The sequence below is a fragment of the Epinephelus moara genome, chromosome 18 (genome assembly GCF_006386435.1).
Source record: "Epinephelus moara isolate mb chromosome 18, YSFRI_EMoa_1.0, whole genome shotgun sequence".
NCBI classification, from domain to species: Eukaryota; Metazoa; Chordata; class Actinopteri; order Perciformes; family Serranidae; genus Epinephelus; species Epinephelus moara.
In genome coordinates this window covers 22925910-22950202 of record NC_065523.1, presented here as the reverse complement: position 1 = coordinate 22950202, position 24293 = coordinate 22925910, and the positions used below count along the sequence as shown (strand labels likewise).

Below are 24293 nucleotides of genomic sequence, written 5' to 3'. Positions count from 1 at the left end.
AAAATATTCTACTGTCACACTCCACTATGAGTACGGGATTTAAGGCGACTTTATAGCTGACTGAGAGAATAATCCAGTTTGCCTGCGATGGCAGATGGAAGCATTTACAATACACCAAAATGTATTTCTACTGCTGTAACTTATCGACAAATAATTAGACAAATTCTTGTAATATTACTGTTATTGGACACCAAGGGGAGGCAGCACTGAGGCTATTGCCACACCAGCATGACGTGAATAAGATGCCCTGTTTAAACATGGATGTACTGTTATGTATTATTACCCTATATTAAATAACACACGAACAAGCACACAAAAGGTGACAGCTCCACTTTATTGGAAGCAGTTTGAATTACCACACACACTTAACCAAAAAAACTTATACTAAATGGACAAGTAAGACAATAAGGGTATATTGTATTCTGTAAATACGCTCAACAATACATGATGAGTTTAAAAAAAAGAAAGAAAAACTGGAATGTAAAAGGGAAATAAGTTGAAGAAAATTTCTGGACAGTGACTTTAAAAAGTGGAAGAAAGGCAAGTGCAACGTTTGCATAAGACACAACAAAACATGAATAAACGCTGATTCAAAAGAGGAATGAAAATGAGTGAGAAAGTGAGAAAGAGAAAAGACACATTATACTTGATAAAGTGACTTCGGTCAGTGTTATTTTCAGACCCTAGTTATTCCACATTTGTACCTGAGTAGAATTCAGATTATTTTTCTGCCTCTTCGAGACAGACTTATTCACATTACAAGTAAAGTGCGAGAAAGAAGACTTTCAACTGTACGGAAATCGTACATGTTGGTGCTCAGGAAAATAGAAAATACAAAACAAGATCATATAATAATAATTAAAAAAAAAAAATCCTGCACACTTATTCTGTGGCACTGTGAAGCTTACCATTTGTGCTAAAAAAGGCACGTCTCTGCATAAATATGTGTAAAACACAGAACATATCACACATTCATACGGATTCAATACTGTCACTTCACCATGATTGTAAACTTCATCTGCGGGGTTTGACGTTATTGTCTCTGGCTGCGCTCCTGTTTGAAGGCCATGATGAACTTCCAGGCTTCGACATACTGGGACAGACAGATCGCTTCTGGGAAGAGCTCCTCCACATCAGGGGGGATGTCCAGGTCTTTGCGCTCCATGTAAGACACCAGTGTGTCTTTCAGGCTTTTAAGAGACAAAAGATACTTTACACATGTGATCTAACACACACACACACACACACACACACACACACAACTACCAGTCTGAATAAAATGAAGCTATGTAGCTAAAAGACCTAGCACACTTCACTGAGGCTTAGGATGAGAGGTACATTTTGAATTGTTTATACTGTACTAATAGCCATGTTACTTAATAGCGCAGTATTTACTTAGGCACAGTGTTTCACCTTCATGGGTTGTCTCTGCGCCCAATCAAATAACAGAAATTTGTACAACATAACTTTTTGTCCCGGGCTTTTCCAGGACAACCAAATGTAATATGTAGGAGGCCAACTCTGACCAAAGTTAACCTCAGGTTTGTTTGCATGCAACACACTGAATCCCGCCAAGGTGGCTCAAAATGAATCAAACAGAAACCACTTTGTTTCAACTGAGACCAACAGCACAGCATGCAGTGTTTTTTCTCCTTTTTTTCCTGTCTTTTATTTTGTACATGGTTTTAAAGGGAGCCTATAATGCTCATTTTCAGATTCATTCTTGTATTTTGGGTTTCTACAAGAACATGTTTACATGCTCTGATCTTCCAAAAACATTTAATTTTCCTCATACTGTCTGTGCTGAAACACCTGTATTCATCCTCTGTCTGAAAGCACCTCTCCCAAAAAGCCCTGCTCCGATTGGTCAGCATTTCTGGGTCTTCAATAACTGACCCTTCGCTAAGTCCCGCCCATACTGGTTACCTGGAGAGGTTGGAAAAAGATATACGTTTCTTCCCTGTTCCAAAACCAAAATCAAACCCTGCAAAGTGTAGGGTTAGCTAGCTAGCTACTGAAGATATAGCCTACTGAATGTATACACATGCTGCTTTTGCTTTTTAATGATTATAACAGCGAAAAAAAGACCGACCCTGCTGTACAGGAACCAGTGAAGGGAAGCCAAACACTGTTCATCTGCACACACTGCGATGACACACAGCTGGTTGAATATTAGCAAAGTTTCCCTTTATATTCATTGTCTTCTGTGTCGATCAGCAGTGGTGTGGGGGTTCACTTTTACACTGTGATCTGTAGCCTATAGTTCGGCTTTAGCGTCTAACTATCTTTGTCTTTTTAACCTGTTGTTGCTGCTGAGTCAGTTTGACATCCTGGATATATCCTTTAAACACAGACTGTAGACCCCTCTGTCTGCTTCTCTCTGGAATCACTGGTTCATTTTTCCAAAAATATGATAATATTTCTTCAGGGAGTGCAGTTAGTTACAGTGTGGCTCCATGCTTACTCCAACAGCTTGAACGCAACTATGAGGGGCAGGGCTTAGGGAAGGGTCGATTTTATTTATTTAAAAAAAAAGAAAAAAAAGAAGAAGAAGAAGAAGTGTTACCTCCAGTCAGGCCTGTAGGTGTCAGGTGCATCAGGCTTTTTAAGGACCAGCACCAGGAACTCGTGCATCTCTAGCAGGAATGTGTCAGCACTGCTCTTAGAAAAGAAGCCAGTCAGCAGCCTGTGCTCGTCCTCACTCAGGGCCTGTTTGTACTTCTCTGAGACTTCCACAAATGGATCCTGAAGAACACAGGGAGTGCATGAAACAGGGATAATAATAATGATGATAATAATGCCATTTTCACCATACTGGTAGCCATGTGTTACCCTCTTGAGCCGCAGCATATTTTCTGATTTGAGTGAGGCCAGCAGCTGCCACAGAGCCACACAGTGCTTCAGACAGCACATGCTCAGGGCCTGTGAACAAAACAGGGAGAACATGAAGTTTTTTCTCATGTGTAGCAAATAAAAAAAGGCCTGACACTAATTAAAACCACGTTTATTTTAAATCCAATACTCTGACGTTTAGTGCTGTTATACTATACTTTACTCTCGGACAAGAGAATTTGCTCTTAGGGGGAGATTTGGCAAACTGTTTGTATACAAAGAAACATCTCTGGAAGTGAGAGAACTTCAATAGGATAATATAACCGGTGTCCCAGATAGGCCGACCTTGAGGATATGCGGAGCCATCTGGTTTCCCATCTGCAGCACCTCCTCCAGGTAGCTGGACAGCTGCATGTGAGGCTCTCCCCCGGTCATGGCGAGGAAACCGAGGGCTACTTCCAGCGTGGACAAGGCCTCGCACACCTCGCTGTAGGAGTGCAGCTCCCCAGCCACGGCGAACAGGGTGAGAGTCTGAAGAGGCTCCTATTGGCACACAGACATGGGTCATATCATCTCTACAGCAGCATGCTCAGTTGGGCTACCTACTGTGCTGTATGTCACAACTTACCTGCTGGACTTTTGCTTTTACATCCTTCAGGATAATCTCATAGTTGCGGTCATGTCTGTTCACAAGTGTTGGAATGCCCTGTGGGAAAGAGCGAGTATTTTAACATGTATTCCCAACAAAAAGGTGTCATAACTGTACTTTGCATGTGCTCTCAGTTCGCTCACATTGAGAGTGATGAGAGGTTTGCCCTGTAAGAAGCGAGAGACGATCTGCTGCTGGATCTTGGGCAGGTCATACTCATGAAGGGTTTCCTGGCCTCTCTCAATGCTGTACTGGGTGTTGGACAGAACCAGAGGCATCAGGTCCCTCTCCAGCTCGTACCGAATCACGTGCAGGTCAGTCAGATCTGCAGGGCTCACTTTGTAGCTGGGGGAGGGAGAAACACAAGACACAGTGTCTATGAATCATAAGAGTACATCTGTTTGTTTGTTTTTAACCTTTCTAGCTATGAGTTGGTAATTCTAAAGTTATCTTTCTAACCTTTTTACAATCTCTCAGTAAAAGCAGCACACAAATGAGATACACATTCAGGGAAGAAGTTCACACACTGTGTTCTGACAGCCAAACATGTGCAAGTGAGAAAAATGTGGCATGAGCGCCCCCACCTGGTCTCCTCTCCAGTGTGCTTATCCACACAGTAGACCAGGTCATTGTGCAGGGCGATGAGGTAGCTGACAAGGGCTGTGGAGCACAGGCCCGGGCCTTGTCGCCGCGGCAACAGCACCTTGAAGTCACTGTTGACGTCCAGGTCCTTCTGGCAGAAATCCACCGGGATCTTGATCTCACCTGAGCGACAGCATTTCATTTGAGGTCAGATCACGATGTTGGACAGGGCCAGTGTTAGTGTTACTAAGTGTGTGTGTGTATTTACCGTTCGTTGCCAACGACACTCGGAGCTGATTCCAGGTTGTCAGGAAGATTTTGATGTATTTATCATACCAGGCTTTCAGCGAAACTGCACACACAAGGAAAACAAAATTTCATCCCAAGTGCACAAACGTCCCTCAGAGGCACGACTTGCAGCACGTTGGACGGACCGACTACAGCATTTTAAGGCATCTCACGTGTGGAAGAGATTTAGCTCTTTTAAGAATACTCAATCATTGTCTCCTCCCAGGTTAAAACAACTCATTCCTTGGCAGGCAGGGTTTTTAACTGTGCGCTGCCAGCTATTTTACTATGACATTTCCGAGAAAGAGGTAATTAGGAAATGCGTGGAACTTTGTATCTCTTGTGTGAGTGAGTCATGCAATTGAAAAAGCTGGCGCAGACAGTTAGTTTCAGTACCTGCTTTCTGACTCTGGAGGAATTCAGCAATGGTGCCACAAGTCAGATCGGTGATGTTTTGGAACTTCTTGACCAGATCTCTCTGGAGCGTGAGGATGTCAGGAAGGTGTTTCACCAGTCGGACCTCTGCTTCCTTAAAAAATAAAAATAAGAAATTGCCTCAGTGGTGCGTTCAGACAGACATCACGTCACATCTCTTGTATATTCTTGGGTTACTCCAATGATTTTTCAGTTTTCTTAACAGGATTGCAGGATTTTCTTTAAAAATGTATAGATTCGTACAAAAGTAATCCCTCTCAATCATCACTTATGACCCCCTAAAAGTTTGTGGCAGTGTATTTATCTGCAGAGGTCCTGCCTTTTACCTGTCTATTTTTATTTTCTTCTTATTTTGTTGTTTTCAGGATGTCTCTGGGCATGTAGCCCCCAGCCAAAACAGCACAAAGGTGAGGTGAGGACTAAATAAAAAGGCAATTACCGGGTGCCAAAGTGTAATCAGCACGTATTTGAGAGGAGGCAAAAACAAAATGCAGACACGGTGCCAAAAAAACGCAAATATAGCACAGTGAAATGCCAAGAGGACAAAGTTTGTTTCAAAATGAGAGTGAATCTGGGTTGGTTTTCACTTTTATTTCCTCTGGCGTGCACTGGAGGAGAGGATGGGGATCATGAGTGACGTAAGTTGACCTTTTTTTCTGATGAATAGGCTGGTGCTGGTAGTTAGCTTAGTTAACTTGCTTAAGTATCGGCTTTTCTGTGACAAAAAATGAAACGTTCCAACAGTAGGATCTTGCAGAGTGCACACACTCAGTGTAGAGAGGAGGGGACAACTGTGAACATGTTGTTCACAAACCAGTAACCAACAATCTCTGGATAGTATGCCTTTAAATAATAAGTATTCTTTTTTTAATTTGTGATTAAACAGTAGGGTTAATGAAACTGGATTCCTTTGCAAAAGTGGAGCGTTTTCTTACCCTATGCAGAAATCTCCAGAGCACCGGCAGAGTGTCTTTGCCGTCATTCTGCTCCACAATGTGGGTGAGACTCAGCAGAGACACTTTCTCCCTGCAGCTCCAAACAGCCGAACCATGGATCAGTGAATTTTGGGGAAGTGACGCCAGGAAGAGACGAGGTTCTCCGAACATGAGCTTCATGATTGGATTGGCAGAGATGCGGGAGTCAGCCCGGATGAATGTGTTCACTTCCTTTAGCTGCCTATCCAAGTGCTGTGGAGGAGGAGGAGGTGGCAGAAGACACCGTGTTGGGTGCAGATCTCTTACAAACAGGCAGAACTAATTGCTGAAATTCAAATATGTGCTGTATTTGTTCCAGTTTAGAACAAGTAGATTATTAAAAAAGTATTTCTACCTTCAACTGAGGTGTGATGATGATGTTGCTCACTTCCATCTCCCATCCATTTCTAGCCTCTTTGGTGGAGAGCACATTGTCATAAGGAGCAGGCCCTAAAAGGAAAGACCAGTTTAATTGTTTCATAGTCGAAGGTTAAGTCTCAAAACAAATTAAAAAAATGCACATAACGAAGTTGCTATAGTAAGCTACCACTGTAATCACACTACCATATCATCCTGGATCATACAGAAAGCTAGAGGAAGCATTGCAGAGGGCAGTGCTGACCCATAACTCCCACATTTGTTGAGTTAAGTGACCTAAATTGACTCCATATCCATCTTTATATCATCCAATGTGTGTACATAAATTGCAAAAGGAACGCAATGCAATTTCTGACCACTAGAGGGAACCCCTTTCCTATGTTCTGTCACTACCCTGCAGTCTACAACTTTACAGCAACAGGTAGACGATGATTTAGGTGCAATAAACTTTAGAAACATGTTTTTATGACCTTTAAAATAGAGGTGAAAAAGGAAACACAGCTGTTGATATTCAAACTCAAATAACTTCATTTTGGTATTGTTATGTTTCTATAAATATCCACACAGCACTTAATAGTTTTATAGTAGGTCTGTTGGTCCTTACATGTTTGTTGTTTGGGCACCATGAGGCTGCTGATGAGCAGGTGAACAGCGCTGACTGTGTCGTCGGTGCCTTTACCCAGGGACCTGATGAGATGTTCTAGGTCCTTTTGCAGGTGCGCAAGTAGAAAAGCACCTGTGTCAGGGACTGGTGGCTTGATGATTGTAGAGATGGACTAGAAACACAAATAAAGTGGATGAGCGACCAGACTCCCCCTCTCTAAGAGCAGGGTATTAACAGTGCTCTAACACTTGAATAATAGCTTGTGTTGTTTGTGAGCATTTTTGTTTTGCTGCACCTCTAAACACATAAGAATATATTACTTGAAGACAGGATCTACATTGGAATTGTTCTCATAATTTAAGCTACCTGTGGGTGGTTGCAGGCACCGAGCAGCATGGCCATGTGAGTGAGCATGCGGACCATCGTGAAGGGAACAGGAGAAATGCTCTTTGTGTCCAGCATGTCCGGATTGTCCCTGCGGCTGGGGTCGCCGAGGATGTGGCCTGTCTGAGTGCGGTCACCCCTTCGAGAGGACAATGAATAAATAAACAGAAATTTTAAAAAAGAAAATACACAATGGATTTTCTTCTGTGTTACAATTTGTTCCCGAATTAACTTTAAGACCACTTACTGCAGGCTGGTAGCTTGAAATCCTTGCACAGGCCTGTGGTTGTCTCCTCCAATCTCAGCACCACAGTCCACACAATGGCTTTTCTCCATGGGCTGGCCACACTAGAGAAAAAGAAACAAGATTTTAGAAAATAAATTCTTAAGAGTATGAAAATAAGACTTATTACAAATGTTTTTATGGGTCACAGTGAAGCAACATACCTCTCCAATGGTGCAGGGGTGACCATTTGGACAAACTATGGTAAGAGTAAATAAAAAATTACTTAAATAGAATTTTCAACAATATTTCAAATTTTAGAGTACGTTTTCTCTCTCCTGTCTGTGACTTACGGTACCACTGCAAATGCCCCATAGCTTTTTGAGCCACTGCTAACATGTCCTCCGGCATGCTAGGCAAGAAGGCGGCCTGTACCGACAGATGAAAACATTCAATTCACTTCAAAAAAAAGAGAAAGCCTAGCTTCCAACATTGACAACGGCTGACTGTACACATACCTGCATGCTGGCAGGAGCCATTGCCAGCTGCTGCAGGGGAGCTAAGATCCCCTGGTTCCCGCAGAGCAAGACAGCAGCCAGGTGAATAGCTAAGTCCACCAACACACAACGGGCACCAGATGCACCCGGACGAACACCCAACAGCTCGAGGTTGTTGGTCACCAGACCCCTAGCAAAGGCCTTCATCTGCGGGCTGGCGAGGACTTTTGAGTTTTCGATGTAACCCATCAGGGCTTCCAATTGCTGTGAGTACAAACACAAAAATATATAGATATGTACTTTTACACTTTAAACCACATCTCAACCGAGGAAAGTGTCTCCTATGGATAAAGTTGAGCGGTAACGTTAGACCACAACATCAACTCAACGTGAATAAGATTAACAAGGATGTGTACATCTGTTTTAAGGTAAGTCAACATCGTGTTTGAGGCAACATATTGCCACTTTGCTGGAAAGAAATATAAAGTTATCTTTAACATCTCTAGCTAACGTTAGCTAAAGTTAGCCTAACCTTAGCTCCTAGCTGCGTTGTTCATCACGTCACCTTGTTTGCTGGGAGTTCATTAGCCTATTTTGTTCTAGTTTTGTACTTTGGTGATTGTACATCATTGTTAGCTGTTGTCCAAAGGGCTCTAGTTAAGCTAACGTTAACTTCTGGAGCTTAGCTTCATTAATTTATCTGTAATGACAGAGATAACAAAGGTTGGCAAATGTTATGCTGAATGATTCAATGTACTGCAGCACCAAACTAACGGAGAGACACTCTTGGTAAAGGTGGTAAAAAGGCCGTTATCCTTTTTTCATATTCTGAGCCAAAAACTTCAGTGGCACTTTAACTTGCTGTCTTTGATGACGACGGCAACGAGATGCGGTTCACAAGCGTACACTGTGACCTGTAAATTTTGGTTTGTAATTTAAGCTTTTCATCGACCTTCTCAACAATAAAATGATGAATATATCCCTCCATTGTGTAGTTTAGGCCCTTTTGGTTACTTCTCAATGACACCTGATCATTATGTCCCCAAAAATCATCAATTGCCTCCTGCAAAATGCCGTGTACTGTGACGCCTGCCATAGCACCGGTCACTGAATGTTGATAGTTTGTCTGAGTGAGAGGAGGAGGCGTGGCTTAGCCATAGGTCAATTGCAAGCAAGTTGGATGAATGCAGAACAAGTCTTGATGATAGTCATTTGCACAAATGGGTGTAAACAAGCATGACCGATTATATCAGAGCACCTCATTGGGTCTCATTGTAAAGATCTACCTCAAGCTTGGGATGGAAGCTGGCATTGGCTTCTCTGTAGAGAGTGGTGACTTCTCTGTACAGTGCCAATAGAAGATAAACTGTTGTACACTGTGGTAAGCACTGGCACCCCTGTGAAGAAAAAGAGCAGTGAGATACCCACATACACGCACAGACACGCACACAAAAGCAGAGTCCTGACTTGATGCTCGGTTACAAACAAGAAAGTGATGTAACGTTACCTTGCAAGTCTCATCCAGTCCATCCATTTTGCCCTCCATAACTCCCTTTGCCACAGCATTTCTGATGGTCTTGTAGTCTTCCCCACACACAAGATACTGGTCTGTTGGGGTGGCTTCTTCACTCTGGGTGTAATGGAAATTGAACCACACTCTTTAGTTACTCGTAGCATTACATCTGGAGCACAACCTTGCCTTTATTAAAGCACAAACACTGAAAATCACAATGTGGGTAATTGAACCTTTTGCAGCACTTCTTCAGGGAAGAGCCAACGCATTTCTTCCTTTTTGAGGAGTTTCAGGACAAACTCCACTCCATGCTGGCTGCAGATCTTACGGATCAAGTAGACACGATACCAGTCGTTTCTACTGCGCCTACACAAGTTCACCACACTGGTCAGGAAGGCTGTGGTTCCACTTTGACCAGCCTCTACTGTGATTAAAAAGAGAGGAAGTACAGTTTAGTAAAATGAACGCATTCTAAAACCCAATCACACTTGGGGCCCGTACACATGCCGCGTCTTTAATCACCTGGAGAACGCAAGGTCGAGCGTTGGGTGCTACTCTGTGCCAACTTTCAAGAACACAGAGCCAGGCTGCGTCTGAGGTTGCTAAGCGACCCTAACAAGCACCATATCATTGTCTACTTACCTGAAATCCTGAGTGCAGATCTGATTTTTTTTAACAAGCATTGTTCTCTAAGTGTGTAGGCCTAAAGTATTGTCTGTGGGACGGATGTAAAGCTCTGAGTAGCCCTGCTCTAAAATGATCAACTACTTCTCCATATTTACCACAGACTGATATTTACAGAAGAACAGAAATTTATCTGTCGGCAGTGATTGGTTGTTTCTTGTCACATGATGTGGAGTGCGCTGCTGCATTCCAAAAGTTTAACCCTGTTTATTTCAGGGCGCAGCCATCAGGCACTGAAAAACAGGCACCTGGGAACGCTTGCGAGTCACAGCATCGCTCTGGCTTTTGTGCGCATTAAAAAACAATGAGCACGACCCCTCATACTGTATTTCATCCAAATTACATACCTGCGGTTCTGAGTTTTTCCATAATGAGGCTTGCAGCCATATCCAGGTCCATACGCACTCTGGCCAACTGCTGTAGATACTCCACAGTGGCTGCTTCAGCAGACTGACCATGTGATTGCAGGTAGTCGGTCAGGAAGGCACTTTCATCCTGCAGACACACCTGCTGGTCTGCGACGGACCTGAACTGCAACCTTTCAAACATGGAGTCCTAGAGAAATGAAAAGTGAATATATCCGATGAAAACAAGTTGTATCACAACTAACTGTGTCACGATTTCAATCCTAAATCAAAAATTGATCGAAATGAACTTTCAATTTCAGTCAAATCAAAAGCAGGATATGCCAGTCTCCCAGTATTCTTTTTTCTCTCTGCCCACGCCTACTCGCACACATCCGAGGAAAAAATTAAAAACAAGCAACACTTCCAAGATGACACAGTCTAGCTTACTAATAGCTTGAAGCTACACTTTTTGAGACACCATGGCCACTGCCAGAGTCAGTAATGAAGGACAAACAACAGAATTGGACAATCCTCCTGCTTCCCTGAAGTCACCGTTGTGGCAACATTTTGTTTTCGCCATGTAAACAATGAATACATTGTTGACAAAAGAACTCCAGTTTGTAGTCTATAGTATCCATGCGGGTACCATACGCTGCCTCAGGCAACAGAAGGATCAACAGAAGGAAGAAGGATCTAGTGGCTTTTTGCAGGTGAGGAAACTTCTTTTTGTTTTTTGTGTTTTATATTAATCAATTAAATATGACCGTACGGCCTCAGTGTGGTAGATTCCAAAACATATATGGCAGTATAAAGCACTTGATACCACTTTTTAAAGAACAATGTGGAAATGACTGTTCTGTTGTCAGGGCATAAAACCTATGACCTATTGATCTTTACGAATCAAGACTTCATAGTCTAACAATGGCATAGCTGTCAGTGCTGGAAAAAAAATTAATAAATAAAATAAAATGGTGACTGTGAAATCAAAAACATTCAAATATACAGCAGAGTCAGAATTCATGTGTACCTCCAGGCAGTTGATGTACAACAAGTAGAGCTCAGTTTTGTCCGTCTCCTCCAAGATGTTGCTCTGCTCAACTGCCACCAGATGCTGCTGCAGGTAGTCTTTCACCTCATCAAAGCTTTAGAAAGAGTACAATTTATACTACAATGAGAAACACAGCTAAAAATGTTTGAGGCATACACAAGTAGGCTTTACATGTAACCATAGCACCTCACCTGTACTTCAGCAGGAGTTTGAGCACTACTGACCGGACCACTGGATTTTTATCCACAGAGTCATCAAACGGAGAGAGCACCTTTGTCAACACTTGTCGTTTCACTGGTAAATATACAAAAGAAAGGGTTCGTCAGAGGTGACAGCACACGTATAAACAGAGACATGATTGCACACACACACACACACACACACACACACACACACACACACACAAGTGAATTTTGGGTAAGAGCAGCCTCCTACTTCGGAGAATGGGAACAGTGTTGGCCTCGACCATGAGGAAGGACAGCAGATGGAGAATGACAGCCGAAGAGGGGGGAGAGTTGTCCTTGAAGCACACAGTGGACACCAGTTCAATGAAGAAAGCGTTGCACTGCTTCCTGAACTGAGCGTGTCGGTTGACGAGAACCCTGCACAAAACAAGAGACACAAGATAAATGATATGCGCCTTTTATGAGGAACACAAATGTAATCAATCCGGTTGTTGTATCGACATGCAGTTACAAACCTTATGGCATCTGAAGGGACCATGGGGAAGTCATCGTTAACTGGCTGCATGCACAGGGGACAGTACATCTGACCGGGGATCAGCCACTGTTTGATACAGGCTACACAGTAGATGTGGTCACATGACAGGCAGAGCGGGTCTTGTGGGTCTCCCATACACACTGGGCATAGTTTGAGCCCAAACCTGGAAAAAACATACACGCAAGGTGAAGACACAGGGTCGAGGGAAATTACAGTAGAAGAGATTTTGATAAAAATTTCTTACTTGAAGATGCGCTCAACGGCTCCATCTTTGCAAGCTTTGAGCAAACCGATTACTGCCTCAAATGACCGCTGAGTTTTGAGGTCTGAATTCTTTTCCAGTATCTTGATGAGAGAGCAGACGCAATACGTTTCTTTATTGATGGCGGCATTATTGTGGATATACTTTAAAGGTAATTTATTGAAGTCGTGAAGATTCAGATTAGTACAAAGAACCAAGACCAACCTGGCAAAGCCCTCTTGTATGGTCCAAAAGTAAAGGCGTCAGCTTCTTCTCTAATTGCTCAATGCCCAACAGCATGTGTTCCACAAAGAGCGAGAGGGTGAATATGCGATTCCATCCAGCTCTAAAAGCAAAGAAACACGAACAAATAATCATCCAAGTCAATGCAGCTAAAGTAGTTTCTAAAGACAACCTAACAACCTCAGCATAAACAGTACAACAGTCCCACCTGGACCATTTCAATATATTTAGTAAAGCTTGACTTACTGGACTCTGCAGACCATCGCCTTGCTCCTCTCGCCATAGCGTCTCACACTGTCTTCTGAGCAGATCAGCTCAATAGGAACCTGGAGTTTTTTGACCTGTCTGAGCCAGGCTTGTCGTTGGGCATCTGTGTTCAGGAGCTGAGGCTCCAGGTACTCCACACATGCAAAGGCAGCATACACATCGAGTACCTTGGATAGAGGGGTAATATGATCACTACACATCACAGGCCAATAAAAGGGCAACATAAATATCAGATATTATCAAACATAATTTACTCTTAAAGTTAGACTATGCAGGATTGTCGGTTACAGTTGTAAACACGTTCACCAGCAAAAGTGAAAATAAAAGCCCCAGATTCACTAATTTGGTGTTTTAGTCTCACAAAAATTGAAGTGCTATTTAAATACTTAAACAGTCTTTACAGACTCACCAGTTCAACCCCGTCTCTTGTATGATGATTCTGCAAGAGGTGCTGGGTGACTTGGGGCTCGATGCAGATCATCCTGGAGAGGTTCTGCAGTCTGTTCTTGAACTCGTGATAAGCAGCATGGACCCATGCAAGCGATGTCGGCATATCCGTAGCATTGAGCTGCAATCGCAGCTCATTGACGCAACAATTCAGAGCGCCAGAGAGGAGCTAGCAAAGCAATAATGTGCGTTAGTATATGCGTGCACACACCATCACACAGATGCAGCATTACAATCAAAGTATGATTTAAGGATTACAGGAAAACAACCTGCAGATCTTCCTGACAAGTCACATTCATTGTCATGTAGATGAAGTCTTGAAGGTAGCGCTGGAAAAACTCTGTCTGGATCTCTTGGTCTGCTTTCATAATGTATGGTCCCAGTGGTGTCTTCCAAAAGAACTCATCAAACTCTTGTTGAGTGTGGCCTAACAGACATATACATTTAATTCACACAACATCATGGTGGTGACATGCCAGTTATGAGAGTAACTGATGACAGGCTATTACCTTCATGCTGAAGCGCATGAACCCAGAGTTCCTCCAGGTAGTCCTTGATCCTCCAGCTGAAGGGCATGCTGCAGCTTACATTCCTGTTTTGGGCAATGTAGTTCTGTACAAGGATTGTTCTTGTCTCTGAGCTGTGAAAAGAGAAAATGTTAAAAACATTAAAATGGGCAAAAGTTAATAGTGTTAAATCTTACCAGGTACAGGAATTTGGCATCCTTTATGTAAAGTGCCACTTACTTGTGGTCCATTGTTAGGCGTGGGATTTTCAGCAGCTTAACATTGCCAAAGATGTCTAACCACAGCCTCTTGACATGTTCACCACAGTTTCTATCAAGCAGGATGTCCAAGTTCTGGTCACGGTCAATGACTGAAACCAGTTGTGCCAAGAGGGGGATCACCACAGCCTGAACACGCTTCCATAAGGTGTGCCTGTCATGAACCCCAAAAAGTTGACAGTGCTGTTCAAAAAAAAGGAACATAAAGGCAAACATAGAAATGTTTTATTCTGCAGCTGACACACTCACCTAAAGGTGCCTCCTTCTTGCAAGGCATCAATGTTTGAGGCCTCCTTCATGACCCAGTTGCTTTTGATGGCTGAGAAGGCGTTGCCCTCGTTAGTCGCCAGCAATGAGTGAAGATGCCTCTTCACAGTTTGTAGAAATTCACCTGACAAGAGTTAGCGAACATGTTGAGCACTGCCCTGCTGTATCAACAACAAAAACACTGGGAAAAAAAAGTTGCCGTTAGTACCTTTTATTTCGTCATTGTCATTGAGGAGCATCAGCAGAATCTCAACTCTCTGAGTACTGCGGAAGCCGCTTTCCATCTGGTCCCTGAGCATGCCTACTGCACTCTGCACACAGCTCCGCACCAGTGCTGTAGTGTCCACAACGTTATCCCAGCCCTGCAGCGGGATAATATGCTGGTTAAAAATTAGTGTCACAAGCAGCGCAGAATAAAGAATATGTTATTGTTGTCAGAAAAAATAGTGTGGAGGGAACAATTTTGTCTAAAATTGATGCACATATGGCAAATGTTATGAATGTAGATTTTCAATTTGAGGCTGAAAAATCAATACTGTAAATATGAGGTTCTCCCACAGCAGCAAGTGTCTGAAATAAATGTTTGTTCTCACATTTTCCTCTGCCTCTGCCTCTGCCTCCTCCTGCTCATTCTCAGTGTACATGTCATCCACCTCCATGGCTGAAGAAAAAAAATTTTTTTTTACTGCCACACTTTTTTTATGTAGACAAAAATTATTATTTGCTGTCAATTATTTATCGATTAATTACCATCAGGCCGACTCGTCTTTGCCTCAAACATTTGACAGATCGTCATGTTTTGCAAGGCTTTGATGTCTGAAACGATGTCTTTTGACCGTCTGAGGTCATCAATGTGAACTGATTTCCAAGGGCCTGTAAATATCAACATGTCTCAGATTATTCTTCACACAATTTGATAAAACATTTAAAATAAAGTCGGTGTAGTCTTACCTCCATGAAAGCCGACGTAGGAGGTCCCACCTTCCATTCTTGGCAGTCTGGTGATAAAGTACACAAACACCCTGCTTCCCATGCTCTCCTGAGTTAGCTTGTTGATTTCATTGATGGATGAATACCTACAAACGAACAGCAAAATTCAATATGGCGAAAGCACACAGCGGTGCATTACCCAGCAGAGAGGAAATGTTGAACCTACTTTGCAGATGCAATGAGATTTGCACTATGAGAGGCTTCATCAAAATCACTCTGAATGAGGAGAATCTTGTTGCAGGGTCCAATGTTGCGGTTTCCATTTTCAGCAGTGAGGATGTTTCTACAAGAAAACAGGGATTTGATCTTTAGACTGAGATCATACAAAAAGATCCCAGGAGTCATTCTTGCTGATAATTATTCCATGCTTTTGAACATACAGTATATACTTACAAACTTACTTTAACAATACAGATGTCAAAATATTTGAAAAGCTCTAAAACAACCGCAATAAACTGTAAATTTAATATAATTGCCCCCTGAAAAGACAGTTTATGTCTGTGGCTCTTTAGTATTGTTTCTTACAACCAAACATACAAGTATTCACATGAAAAGTAATTATTTTTATAGCAATATTTATTGCAGTTTACTGTGTGAGAATAGCAAAATGTTTCAGGTTAATGGGCCATAACTGTTATCAAGTGTAAAACAATACATTCCCCAACATATCAACAAACCTAATCTTCTTCAGGAAAGAGTGCTCTGTGTCAAACTGCTGGAGTGAGAGAAGCTCAACACTATGCAGCACTTGCTCCAAAGGTTCCAGGTCAGATGCTGTCAGGAGTCTGGAGAATGTTGTCACCTATGGTTTAAAATTACAATCAGGGCTTTAAAACCTAATACTAACAGCTTCAGGATATATTTGAAAGTAGTATTGTATCACAAGCTTAAAGTTACCTCTGTGAAGGAGGAGTAGCAGTGGACTTCCTGCCTTGTGTGAGCAAGAATGAAGTGTGCCAAGCAGCTGTTATTTTGCTCTTCAAAGTAGACCCTGGCCAGGTTTTCACTCTCCACTTTGGGAAGGCCTGTGCAGTCCAACCGCACAACTGAGTCTGGTGTGGCGCATCTGAGCAGAATGAGTTTAGCCTCATCCAGTATTCTCCTCTCAGGATCTGAGATCTCCAAACTGTCCTTCTGCTTCTCTATTACTTGAAGTACCACAGAAGCACAAGTGTCCGAGTGGTAGCCAATGAAGACGTCTGGTGGTTGGTACTTGTAAACCTGAGCTGCTGCTGCTGCTGCGTGTTGACTGCTGAGAGACACAAAAACTCTCAACCATTTCTCCAATTCATCCACCAACCTCTTCTGCTCAGTTTTAAGGACAGTGTGGATGTCCAGGTAGTGTTTCTCCAGCCTGTTGATGAGAGGTATTGGGAACTGTTTGTACACCACCTCTCTTTCCTCAATGACAATTAGTCGGAAGTCTTTGTGCACCCGGCATTTCACACGGTGGGTTCCCAGTCCAAGGTCGACATATTTCTGTCCTCCCAAGCAGACATAGTATTGGTTGAGGGCATCGTAAAGACTTTCATAGAGGTTCTGCAAGTTTAGCAGCACAACTGTTTGACCTGTCTCCATGCAGATCTTTACTCTGTTGATGTTGCGGCAGATTTGGGTATACTCTTGGTCTTTCGGGAAACTGGATCCAAAGATTATCTCTGGCTGACCACTTTCTGAAAAGAAGACTTGCTGCAGGATCTGTAGGGCTGCGTAGTTTTTTGTTAGCACCAGCAGGTACCTACATTCTTCTTCTTGTCCAACTGCCTGAATGTTTTCTCTCACAAACTCAATGGCACTGATGTTCTCCAGGTTGGGTGCAATCTGCAGTCGTTTGGTAAAGACCTTAACTGCGTCCACTTCATCCCTGCCACTGAAATTTCTCAGCACAGCCTTCACGGTTTCCTCTGCAGTTGGCCGTCTTTGAGAAGCTTTTGCCACTGCAAAAATCATCTTAATCAAGCTGTAATAGTCACGAAGGCCAAAAAAGCCTTTGCCTTGTTTGCGGCAGATGTTCAAGTAGGCTCTTGCAAAGGGTTGGAAGAAATCCCTGACCTTCTCCAAAACCATTGCATCAGATTTGCATATGCCTTTAGCACTCTCAATGAGTTCCCTCTCATCAGGGTCACCACGGGAGACAAAAATGCCTCTATTCATCTTTGCAGGGTCTAAAGCCCAGTTGGAGATGCCAATGAATCCAACCTTCTTGTGTGGTAATGGCTCATCATCAATGCATCCCTCTTCTAGCAGTGGATGAAGAGTTTTCAGTGGCATCTTTGGAGAGTCCTCAGCCAGCCCAATCTCATCAAGAACCACAACTGAAATGTACTCATCCAGGTTCTTTCCTTCCTGGAAGCGTCCGCATTGCTTGAACGTATTAATGATGCCTTCTGGGGTTGAGTGAGGGCTACACTGGAAGGACACCAAATGGACTTGTTTGAGCTTTTTGTAGAGGTCCGAATGAGCAGCTTGGCCCTGCATTGCATCTGCCACCAGAGTTTTAGACAGGGATTTGGAACTTCCAGGTTTTCCAACTAAGAAGAGAGGGATTCTTAGCTCAATGCAGAGAACCATCATGAAGACATTCTCTTTGAGGGCACTGTTTCTTGCAATAGTATCCCCCATTGGCACGCCACTAAGAAGTAAATCTTGCATGAGTGTGATTTCCTGCATCACCTTTATTGGGCTGTATGGTGATGGTAGGCTTTTGCTGATTTTCTGTCTGTATTTATCCTTATTTTCCAGGCAGGCATGGTAGCACACTCCTATGGCCATGACCAGAGACCAGAGCACAGGATCTCTGACCTCAGGTTGTCTGTGATGCCGTTCACTCTTCTCTGCATTTTGATTACTCTCAAAGTCTTCAAGCTCTGCAAAGAACATGACGTGGTTGTTGTAGAACCAAACAAAAGACTGCATGCAACGTTCGACATCTCTCAGGCTGACAAAGCTACATTCATCTTTTCTTGTCCGCATGTATTTCTGTGAAGCTGAGAGGACATCAGTGATCCACTTGATGTAACGTTGATCAATTGCTCTGTTTTCAACCACTCTTTGCACAATCTGCTGGATGTATATTTTCTCTGTGTGATCGTTGAGCTGTCCAAAGTCCCACACGAGAGGGATCATGCTTGGTGGTAATGCTTGAACTCTGTAGACCAACTGCCGGAGAGGGATAGACCCAAGCTTTTCATCTGTCTCTTCAGCTCGAACTCTGTATCCAAGGCCAGAAGCTTCTAACCTCTCAATCATCGTATCTGTGTGTTTTCGGTAAGGGTTGCATGCTGCGATAATCTGCAACCCACAGTTGGGTGTCAAAGGTTCGCCCTTGACTGTCTTGTCACAGAGAACCTCCTTAATACTGCTGATGGCCTCAGTAGTGTTGGCCTCATCAAAGAAAAGAACAGAGTCAAATCCGTAGTCTTGCTTGTTAATAGCAGCTATGTCTTCTGCTTCTCTGACTTTGGTGTAAATCATCTCCGAAGTTGTCCCTCCATGTACCTTGACCAGTTTCAAGTTCTCGGTAGCCACTCCACTCCTCCGCAACTCACAAAGGAATTTGATGAGTCTCGTCTTGCCACACCCTGTCTCTCCCATGATAATGACAGGGATGCCACACCTGAACCGCATATGGATTGCCAGCATCTTCAGTATGTTGTCAGTTGTAAGCTCATATGTTTCATCGGGGTCAAGAGGCCACTGGATTCCAAGAACATTGCAGATTCGCTCTATTTTCTCCCCTCTTGGAAGGCGATCAAAGTCGATGTTGAAAGGTACTTTCTGTAGGTTTAGGCCTTCATACAACGCCCTTGTCATGACATTCTTTTTTATTACCCTTCCAGAGGTGGGCTCAATGGCATCAACAAAGTTCTGTTCATTGGGCTGAAGATGGAAACCAATGAAGGTCATGGACACATGGTCATCATTAAAGAAGATGTATGGATGTGGTTCTGTTTCCCATCTCTTTCTGATCAGGAAAGGAGCCAGGTCTTCATCCCGGACATTAGTCAAGTCCATCTGCAGCCTGCCAGGACTCTGGTCTGAGATGCTGAGTGATGGAGTGGCAAAGTCCTTTGCCATCAGAATCATGAAGTCCACCACAAAGGTTTTGAATCCAGCAAGCGTGTCTCCAGTGAAAGTGGCATCACAAAAAACGGATGTCTCACAGTCTTGCAACTGATGGTTCAGAAACCATGCAAAATTTCTCAGTTCTGCCCAGGATGGATCCATAATGCCACAGAACATGAGAAACATCTGAAGACATTCAACATGAGACCCTTCAACCCCCTGATATGTGAACACGTCAAGATCAATGTGGTTATGAAATCGTGTAAGATACTGGTATGGCCGCTGAAAGGCTGCACTCCTGAATTCTTTATCATCCATCAGTGGGTCATCAGTGCTTACAACGGTAGGATTTTCTTGCTTGTTCATCTCTAGCATTAGCACCTCTTTCGGTGATCGGCAGAAAATATTTGGAAACACGTCTGTGAACGTGCTGTTCACATTTTGAGCCTATGCAGAAACAAATATGAAAACAACAGAGTTAGCAACAGTTTAAAATCCAATTACAAATGATCAGCATCAGTGCCAAACTTGTAAACTCATACCTGTCGTGGAGCATTTCTGGTTGACATGATAGTCGGCTCTAAAATTTCAATGACATACAAGTGCTTGTCACTGCACTTCCATGTCTTTCCCTCAGAGTCCATCAAATAGCGCAGGATCAGCAACTTGAAAAGAAACTCATCGAGACCTCTCTGCACCTTTTCAATCATATAAAACAGTCTATTAACACCAAGCTGTCAAGACAAATCCTAATAATAAGGCTATATTGCAATAAGCTATGTATTAACTTGAGACTCATTATTACCGATGATGTGATGTCAAAGTGGAACATCATGAGTTCTTTCCTCTTGGGGGTGTTCAACAGAGACTGAACGATAACATTCTCATCAACATTTGGTTCGATCAAGGGGATGCATTTCATCATTGACGGCTTTTTGGTTGAGTGCTTCAGTTTTTCATACAGCCTCTTGATGTAGAGAGATTTACCTGCAAATTAAAAAAAAGGTTATTATCATTCATATCAATCATTTTAGGAGTGAAATATTCATCAATTTCAGATATTCGAGTACTGTATAAATACTAACCAACACCAGCCCTTTTGGATGAGATGACACCAACGCACAGTCGGTCTTTGAATACAGCTGCTGCACTGTCTTGATCTGCTGGGACAACATAGTGGTTGTGAAGGTACCTCTGGATCCTCGCCAGTGGCTCCTGTGGGACCATGTGCAATCTGTACTGGCTGAAGGCTGAAGGAAGGTAGGCATGTTCTCTTTCCGAGCTGCAGATGATAACAAGTCTGTAGTCTTTCCTGCTCCGCATTTTCATTCGCTGAAAAAAGTTCTCAACTTTGGAGCTCACATCATAAGAGAGCAGATCTCCATACAGTAGAGAGTATATCTTCTGCCCCCTGTAGCCTGTGCTGAGACAACGTCTGAGGAATAGCTCCACTTGTTCGTATGGTGTTGATGAGTTGCACAGGAGGACTTCATCATAGGTGGGAAGTGTCTCGTCTTTGCTACTCATGTAAACGGAGATGCAAGATGTCAAGACCTCATCGTGCGGGCAAACAATGAGGTTTGGATTTCCTATGGCCAGGCCTTGAGGTAGCTTCCTCTGTACGAAATCCCCAGTGTTGTTATCAGAAATGTCCTCTTCACTTTCGTCTCCGTCACTCTCATCTTCTTTGTTGGCCAGTATTTCCAGCAGTCTTCCAAGACTTCTTATATCGAGGATGTGGGGAAGATAGTTCTTCATGTCTTTCATATAGGCATTCCATATCAGATCAAATTTCTGCAAACCATCTGCTTGTTCCACAAGACTTAGCTGAGAGTACAACTCACTGTCGAAGTCTGCACCTCCAAGCTCACTTCTTGGCACCATAACAAAAGTCTGAAACTCAATGTCTTCATTTTGCTCTTGTGGTTTAGTGAGGATGTCATACTGGAGTGCATGCCAGACCTGCCTCAAGTCTGAGGCTGTGCAATGTGGCTTGACAAAGGAGAGCATCATGAGAACTTGGTCCTCCACATTGATCACATTTCGCTGAGTCAGCTTGCTGCAGAGGTGGACAATCTGTTCAGCCGTATAGTAGTTCAGATAGTAATGCTGGGACCTCTGTTTGTCCACAAAATTCATCCAATAGTCCAGGCATTTCTCCATTTTCCTGCAAAGGTCAGGAAGCTGCTCCTCTATGCTGCCCTCCGCAATGACAACACCAAGAACACTGTCTAGGTTGAAGTCCATCATAATACTGGGTTCTTCGCTGCTTAAACAGCAGTGGATTTGTGCTTCCCAGTGTCTGAACAGAGGATTCCCAGCATTGTAGAGGGCAATGAATGCCTCAGCTAGCCTTTGAACACTGGCAAAAACCTGAAAAATAAACAGTCAGATGCAACTATGAATCCTTTTTTGTATGTACGGTGTAATCAAGAGGCATACTGTGTATCCTTTAGCTGTCAAACACTGAGCTATTGAGGATGAGTCCATATTCATTGCATTTCATGCATTAAGTACACTCATCACTGTTAGTGATAATGGATATTAGTTCTCTACCTTTCAAATGTGATAGAAAATACTTTTTTGCCATAAATTATTATTCCTTTTATTTTGGTATTTTATTGTTATTTTAATTACTTTTATCTCTGTGGTTTTTGTCAAGGTTTACATAGTACATACAGAAGTAGTAGTAGATGCATTGGTAGAATTAGGAGTAGCATTTTGGATTCTTTGCTAAACGAAGCAACCTATGTTAATTGTATAAAAGGGAAACATTTCAGTATACCTCTGCAAAGTGATCAACTTCATTCTGCCCTTGATCCCCTTTCCCAGACATGAGCATGAGCTTGTTCTGCAGCTCCCGCAGGTCCTCCAGAGAATAGCCACGCATCTGCTGACCTTCATCATGCTCCTCTGGAATCTGCAGCTTCAGGGCGGTTTCAAGGTTCAACTGGATTGAGAAACAGAAATACATTTTCACTGTAAGAACTCTGTTCTCAGAGACAACCTCTGTGCTGCCTGGATATAGGGATGTCATCATGTTGGATGTTGTTATTTACCTTTTTCACATTTTGTGCACTGATCAGGTAGATCCCCTTATTGTTGATGGCTGATGCTAAAGAGAGAGATGACAGCTCCACTGACCCATGACTGTCCTTCACGGTCTTCAGCCATTCCAAATGGCGTGCACTGTCCCGCTAATAAAAAGATGATTATTAACTGTGATTTAAATATTCATTTTCTATTTCATACTGTCAGGGTCAACCCAAGTATCCTGGTTGTTTGGAAGTTTGAGGTTGTAAGCTTTAGTGTTTTTAGTAGAAGTATAAGCAAGGTGTCCTCTTACCAGTTTTTTTGGTAGATTGTTGTCATTCTCCAAAGCTCTCCAGAGCTTCTTGAGCACCTCTTTGAAGACAGGAAAACCAGAGTCTGGTTTGAGCTCATATAGCATTGAAGAGTAGCCAAGGACAGCATCATGGAAGCAAGCGACACGATCCACGTCCATGTCATTCTCTCCCGCCGAGATGGAAGCCAGGTCAACGAACACCTTCAACTCATTGATATCTTTAAAAAAAATAAAAATAGAATTAGTAAGTTGTCTGAGTGAGCCTTTAAATAAAGTACCACTGTGACTACAGCAGATAACTATTCTTACCTTCAAGTGCATCTTTTACCCATTTTACAAAGTGTCCTCTGAGTCCCAGCTCCTGTAGGCACAGTCTGCGAGGTTCGGTGATGTCAACCAGGACCATCTTTGCCTGCATCAAGTCATTGTCAATGCGGTTGAGCTGCTCTCTCTGAAAGTCAGCATGATTCTGAAAGGAGAAGGGAGTCAAAAGTTCAACACAATTCAGTAACTTAATGCACCTATGGTACGCACAGGGAGCTTTTCAGCCTGATGAGTTTTCACATAATGTGCAATGTTTTTGGATGCAATATACTTTGTTTAAAACACTGCCACTTACAGCTTCTGTGAGTGTCTCCAGAACCCTGAAGTCCCCTTGAAGGCGAAGAGTCTCTTTGACCATCATGATAATTTGAGCTGAAGCCACAGCTAGATGAAGTTCGTGATACTGCTCGATCTGTTGAACCCTGCTGTAGATCCACTGTTTGTCGATGGATTTATCGACCCTGCACATGATGTCCAGGTCCTGTGCAAGCTCGTCGTACTTGCCCTTGTAATCTCTGAAGAGCTGATTTACCTCCTCAAGCCTTATGCTGCCATTCTTCAGACAAGTGTAGATGTCTTTGTAATCAGCAAAGCAAGGCTCGAAAATGCCATCATGTATCATTTCTGGTGTTGCCTTAATGTCCACTACTTCATCTTGGTCAGGGTTCTCGTCTTCCATTTCTTCAGTGGCTACGCGTTTGGCTTGTTTCTCCCAACACACTTTGAATATATAGCTATCCCTGAAGGTGAACAGGATCTCTGCCATGTGTCTGGTATCTTCACTCAGATCAAAGTAGGTGACAATACCAGCCATGGGTGAAGGAACTCGGTCAAATGGATGAACCTCCATGAAATAGTTCAGGGGTTTAATCTCGACGTTGACCTGCTGTCTCTCGTCCATGTCGGCAACGTCAACTGTCATAAAAATAAAGCATGTGTTAAATTATGTAAGCAGGCGTTTAATTGCCTGATCAAAACAAACTGATGGATTATCCACAATACCTGTCATGTGTTCCTCAAGTTTGTGGCTCATTGTTAAGAAGACGTCCACAAGCTCCTTCTCATGGTACACAGTTTTCACTTCATCCTCTCTGCACTGCAACAGCCTCCTCATTTTGGCATTATCCTTGTATTGTTCTTTCTCAGAGAGGCAATCTGTTA

At 43.0% G+C, this 24293-nt stretch overlaps 1 protein-coding gene across 4 annotated transcripts in view; it reads right to left on the bottom strand.

Moving 5' to 3' along the window:
* Positions 1-315: 315 nt before the first annotated feature.
* rnf213a (ring finger protein 213a) overlaps positions 316-24293 on the bottom strand; it is a 35022-nt gene continuing 11044 nt past the window's right edge. For 3 of the 4 annotated variants that reach the window (XM_050069699.1, XM_050069702.1, XM_050069700.1), the window contains 49 exons: positions 24135-24287; positions 23428-24047; positions 23118-23277; positions 22809-23026; positions 22522-22659; positions 22248-22412; positions 20548-21835; positions 20268-20449; positions 20005-20160; positions 16295-19909; positions 16075-16199; positions 15564-15680; positions 15359-15483; positions 15158-15280; positions 15001-15068; positions 14616-14769; positions 14390-14531; positions 14103-14294; positions 13866-13996; positions 13626-13783; positions 13319-13525; positions 12889-13076; positions 12625-12745; positions 12403-12503; positions 12139-12321; positions 11874-12040; positions 11630-11732; positions 11418-11532; positions 10391-10598; positions 9593-9783; positions 9354-9476; positions 9133-9243; positions 7868-8110; positions 7703-7778; positions 7574-7608; positions 7374-7474; positions 7109-7265; positions 6743-6914; positions 6116-6210; positions 5722-5973; positions 4748-4880; positions 4332-4415; positions 4066-4246; positions 3625-3826; positions 3461-3538; positions 3178-3375; positions 2833-2922; positions 2567-2745; positions 316-1190 (listed from right to left, as the gene is read on the bottom strand). In XM_050069699.1, coding sequence (XP_049925656.1) covers positions 1034-1190; positions 2567-2745; positions 2833-2922; positions 3178-3375; positions 3461-3538; positions 3625-3826; positions 4066-4246; positions 4332-4415; positions 4748-4880; positions 5722-5973; positions 6116-6210; positions 6743-6914; positions 7109-7265; positions 7374-7474; positions 7574-7608; positions 7703-7778; positions 7868-8110; positions 9133-9243; positions 9354-9476; positions 9593-9783; positions 10391-10598; positions 11418-11532; positions 11630-11732; positions 11874-12040; positions 12139-12321; positions 12403-12503; positions 12625-12745; positions 12889-13076; positions 13319-13525; positions 13626-13783; positions 13866-13996; positions 14103-14294; positions 14390-14531; positions 14616-14769; positions 15001-15068; positions 15158-15280; positions 15359-15483; positions 15564-15680; positions 16075-16199; positions 16295-19909; positions 20005-20160; positions 20268-20449; positions 20548-21835; positions 22248-22412; positions 22522-22659; positions 22809-23026; positions 23118-23277; positions 23428-24047; positions 24135-24287 — 12281 coding nt within the window. In that variant the 3' untranslated portion in view covers positions 316-1033. The remainder of the gene's footprint in view (positions 1191-2566; positions 2746-2832; positions 2923-3177; positions 3376-3460; positions 3539-3624; positions 3827-4065; positions 4247-4331; positions 4416-4747; positions 4881-5721; positions 5974-6115; positions 6211-6742; positions 6915-7108; positions 7266-7373; positions 7475-7573; positions 7609-7702; positions 7779-7867; positions 8111-9132; positions 9244-9353; positions 9477-9592; positions 9784-10390; positions 10599-11417; positions 11533-11629; positions 11733-11873; positions 12041-12138; positions 12322-12402; positions 12504-12624; positions 12746-12888; positions 13077-13318; positions 13526-13625; positions 13784-13865; positions 13997-14102; positions 14295-14389; positions 14532-14615; positions 14770-15000; positions 15069-15157; positions 15281-15358; positions 15484-15563; positions 15681-16074; positions 16200-16294; positions 19910-20004; positions 20161-20267; positions 20450-20547; positions 21836-22247; positions 22413-22521; positions 22660-22808; positions 23027-23117; positions 23278-23427; positions 24048-24134; positions 24288-24293) is intronic. The other variant, XM_050069701.1, reaches the window with a different exon arrangement.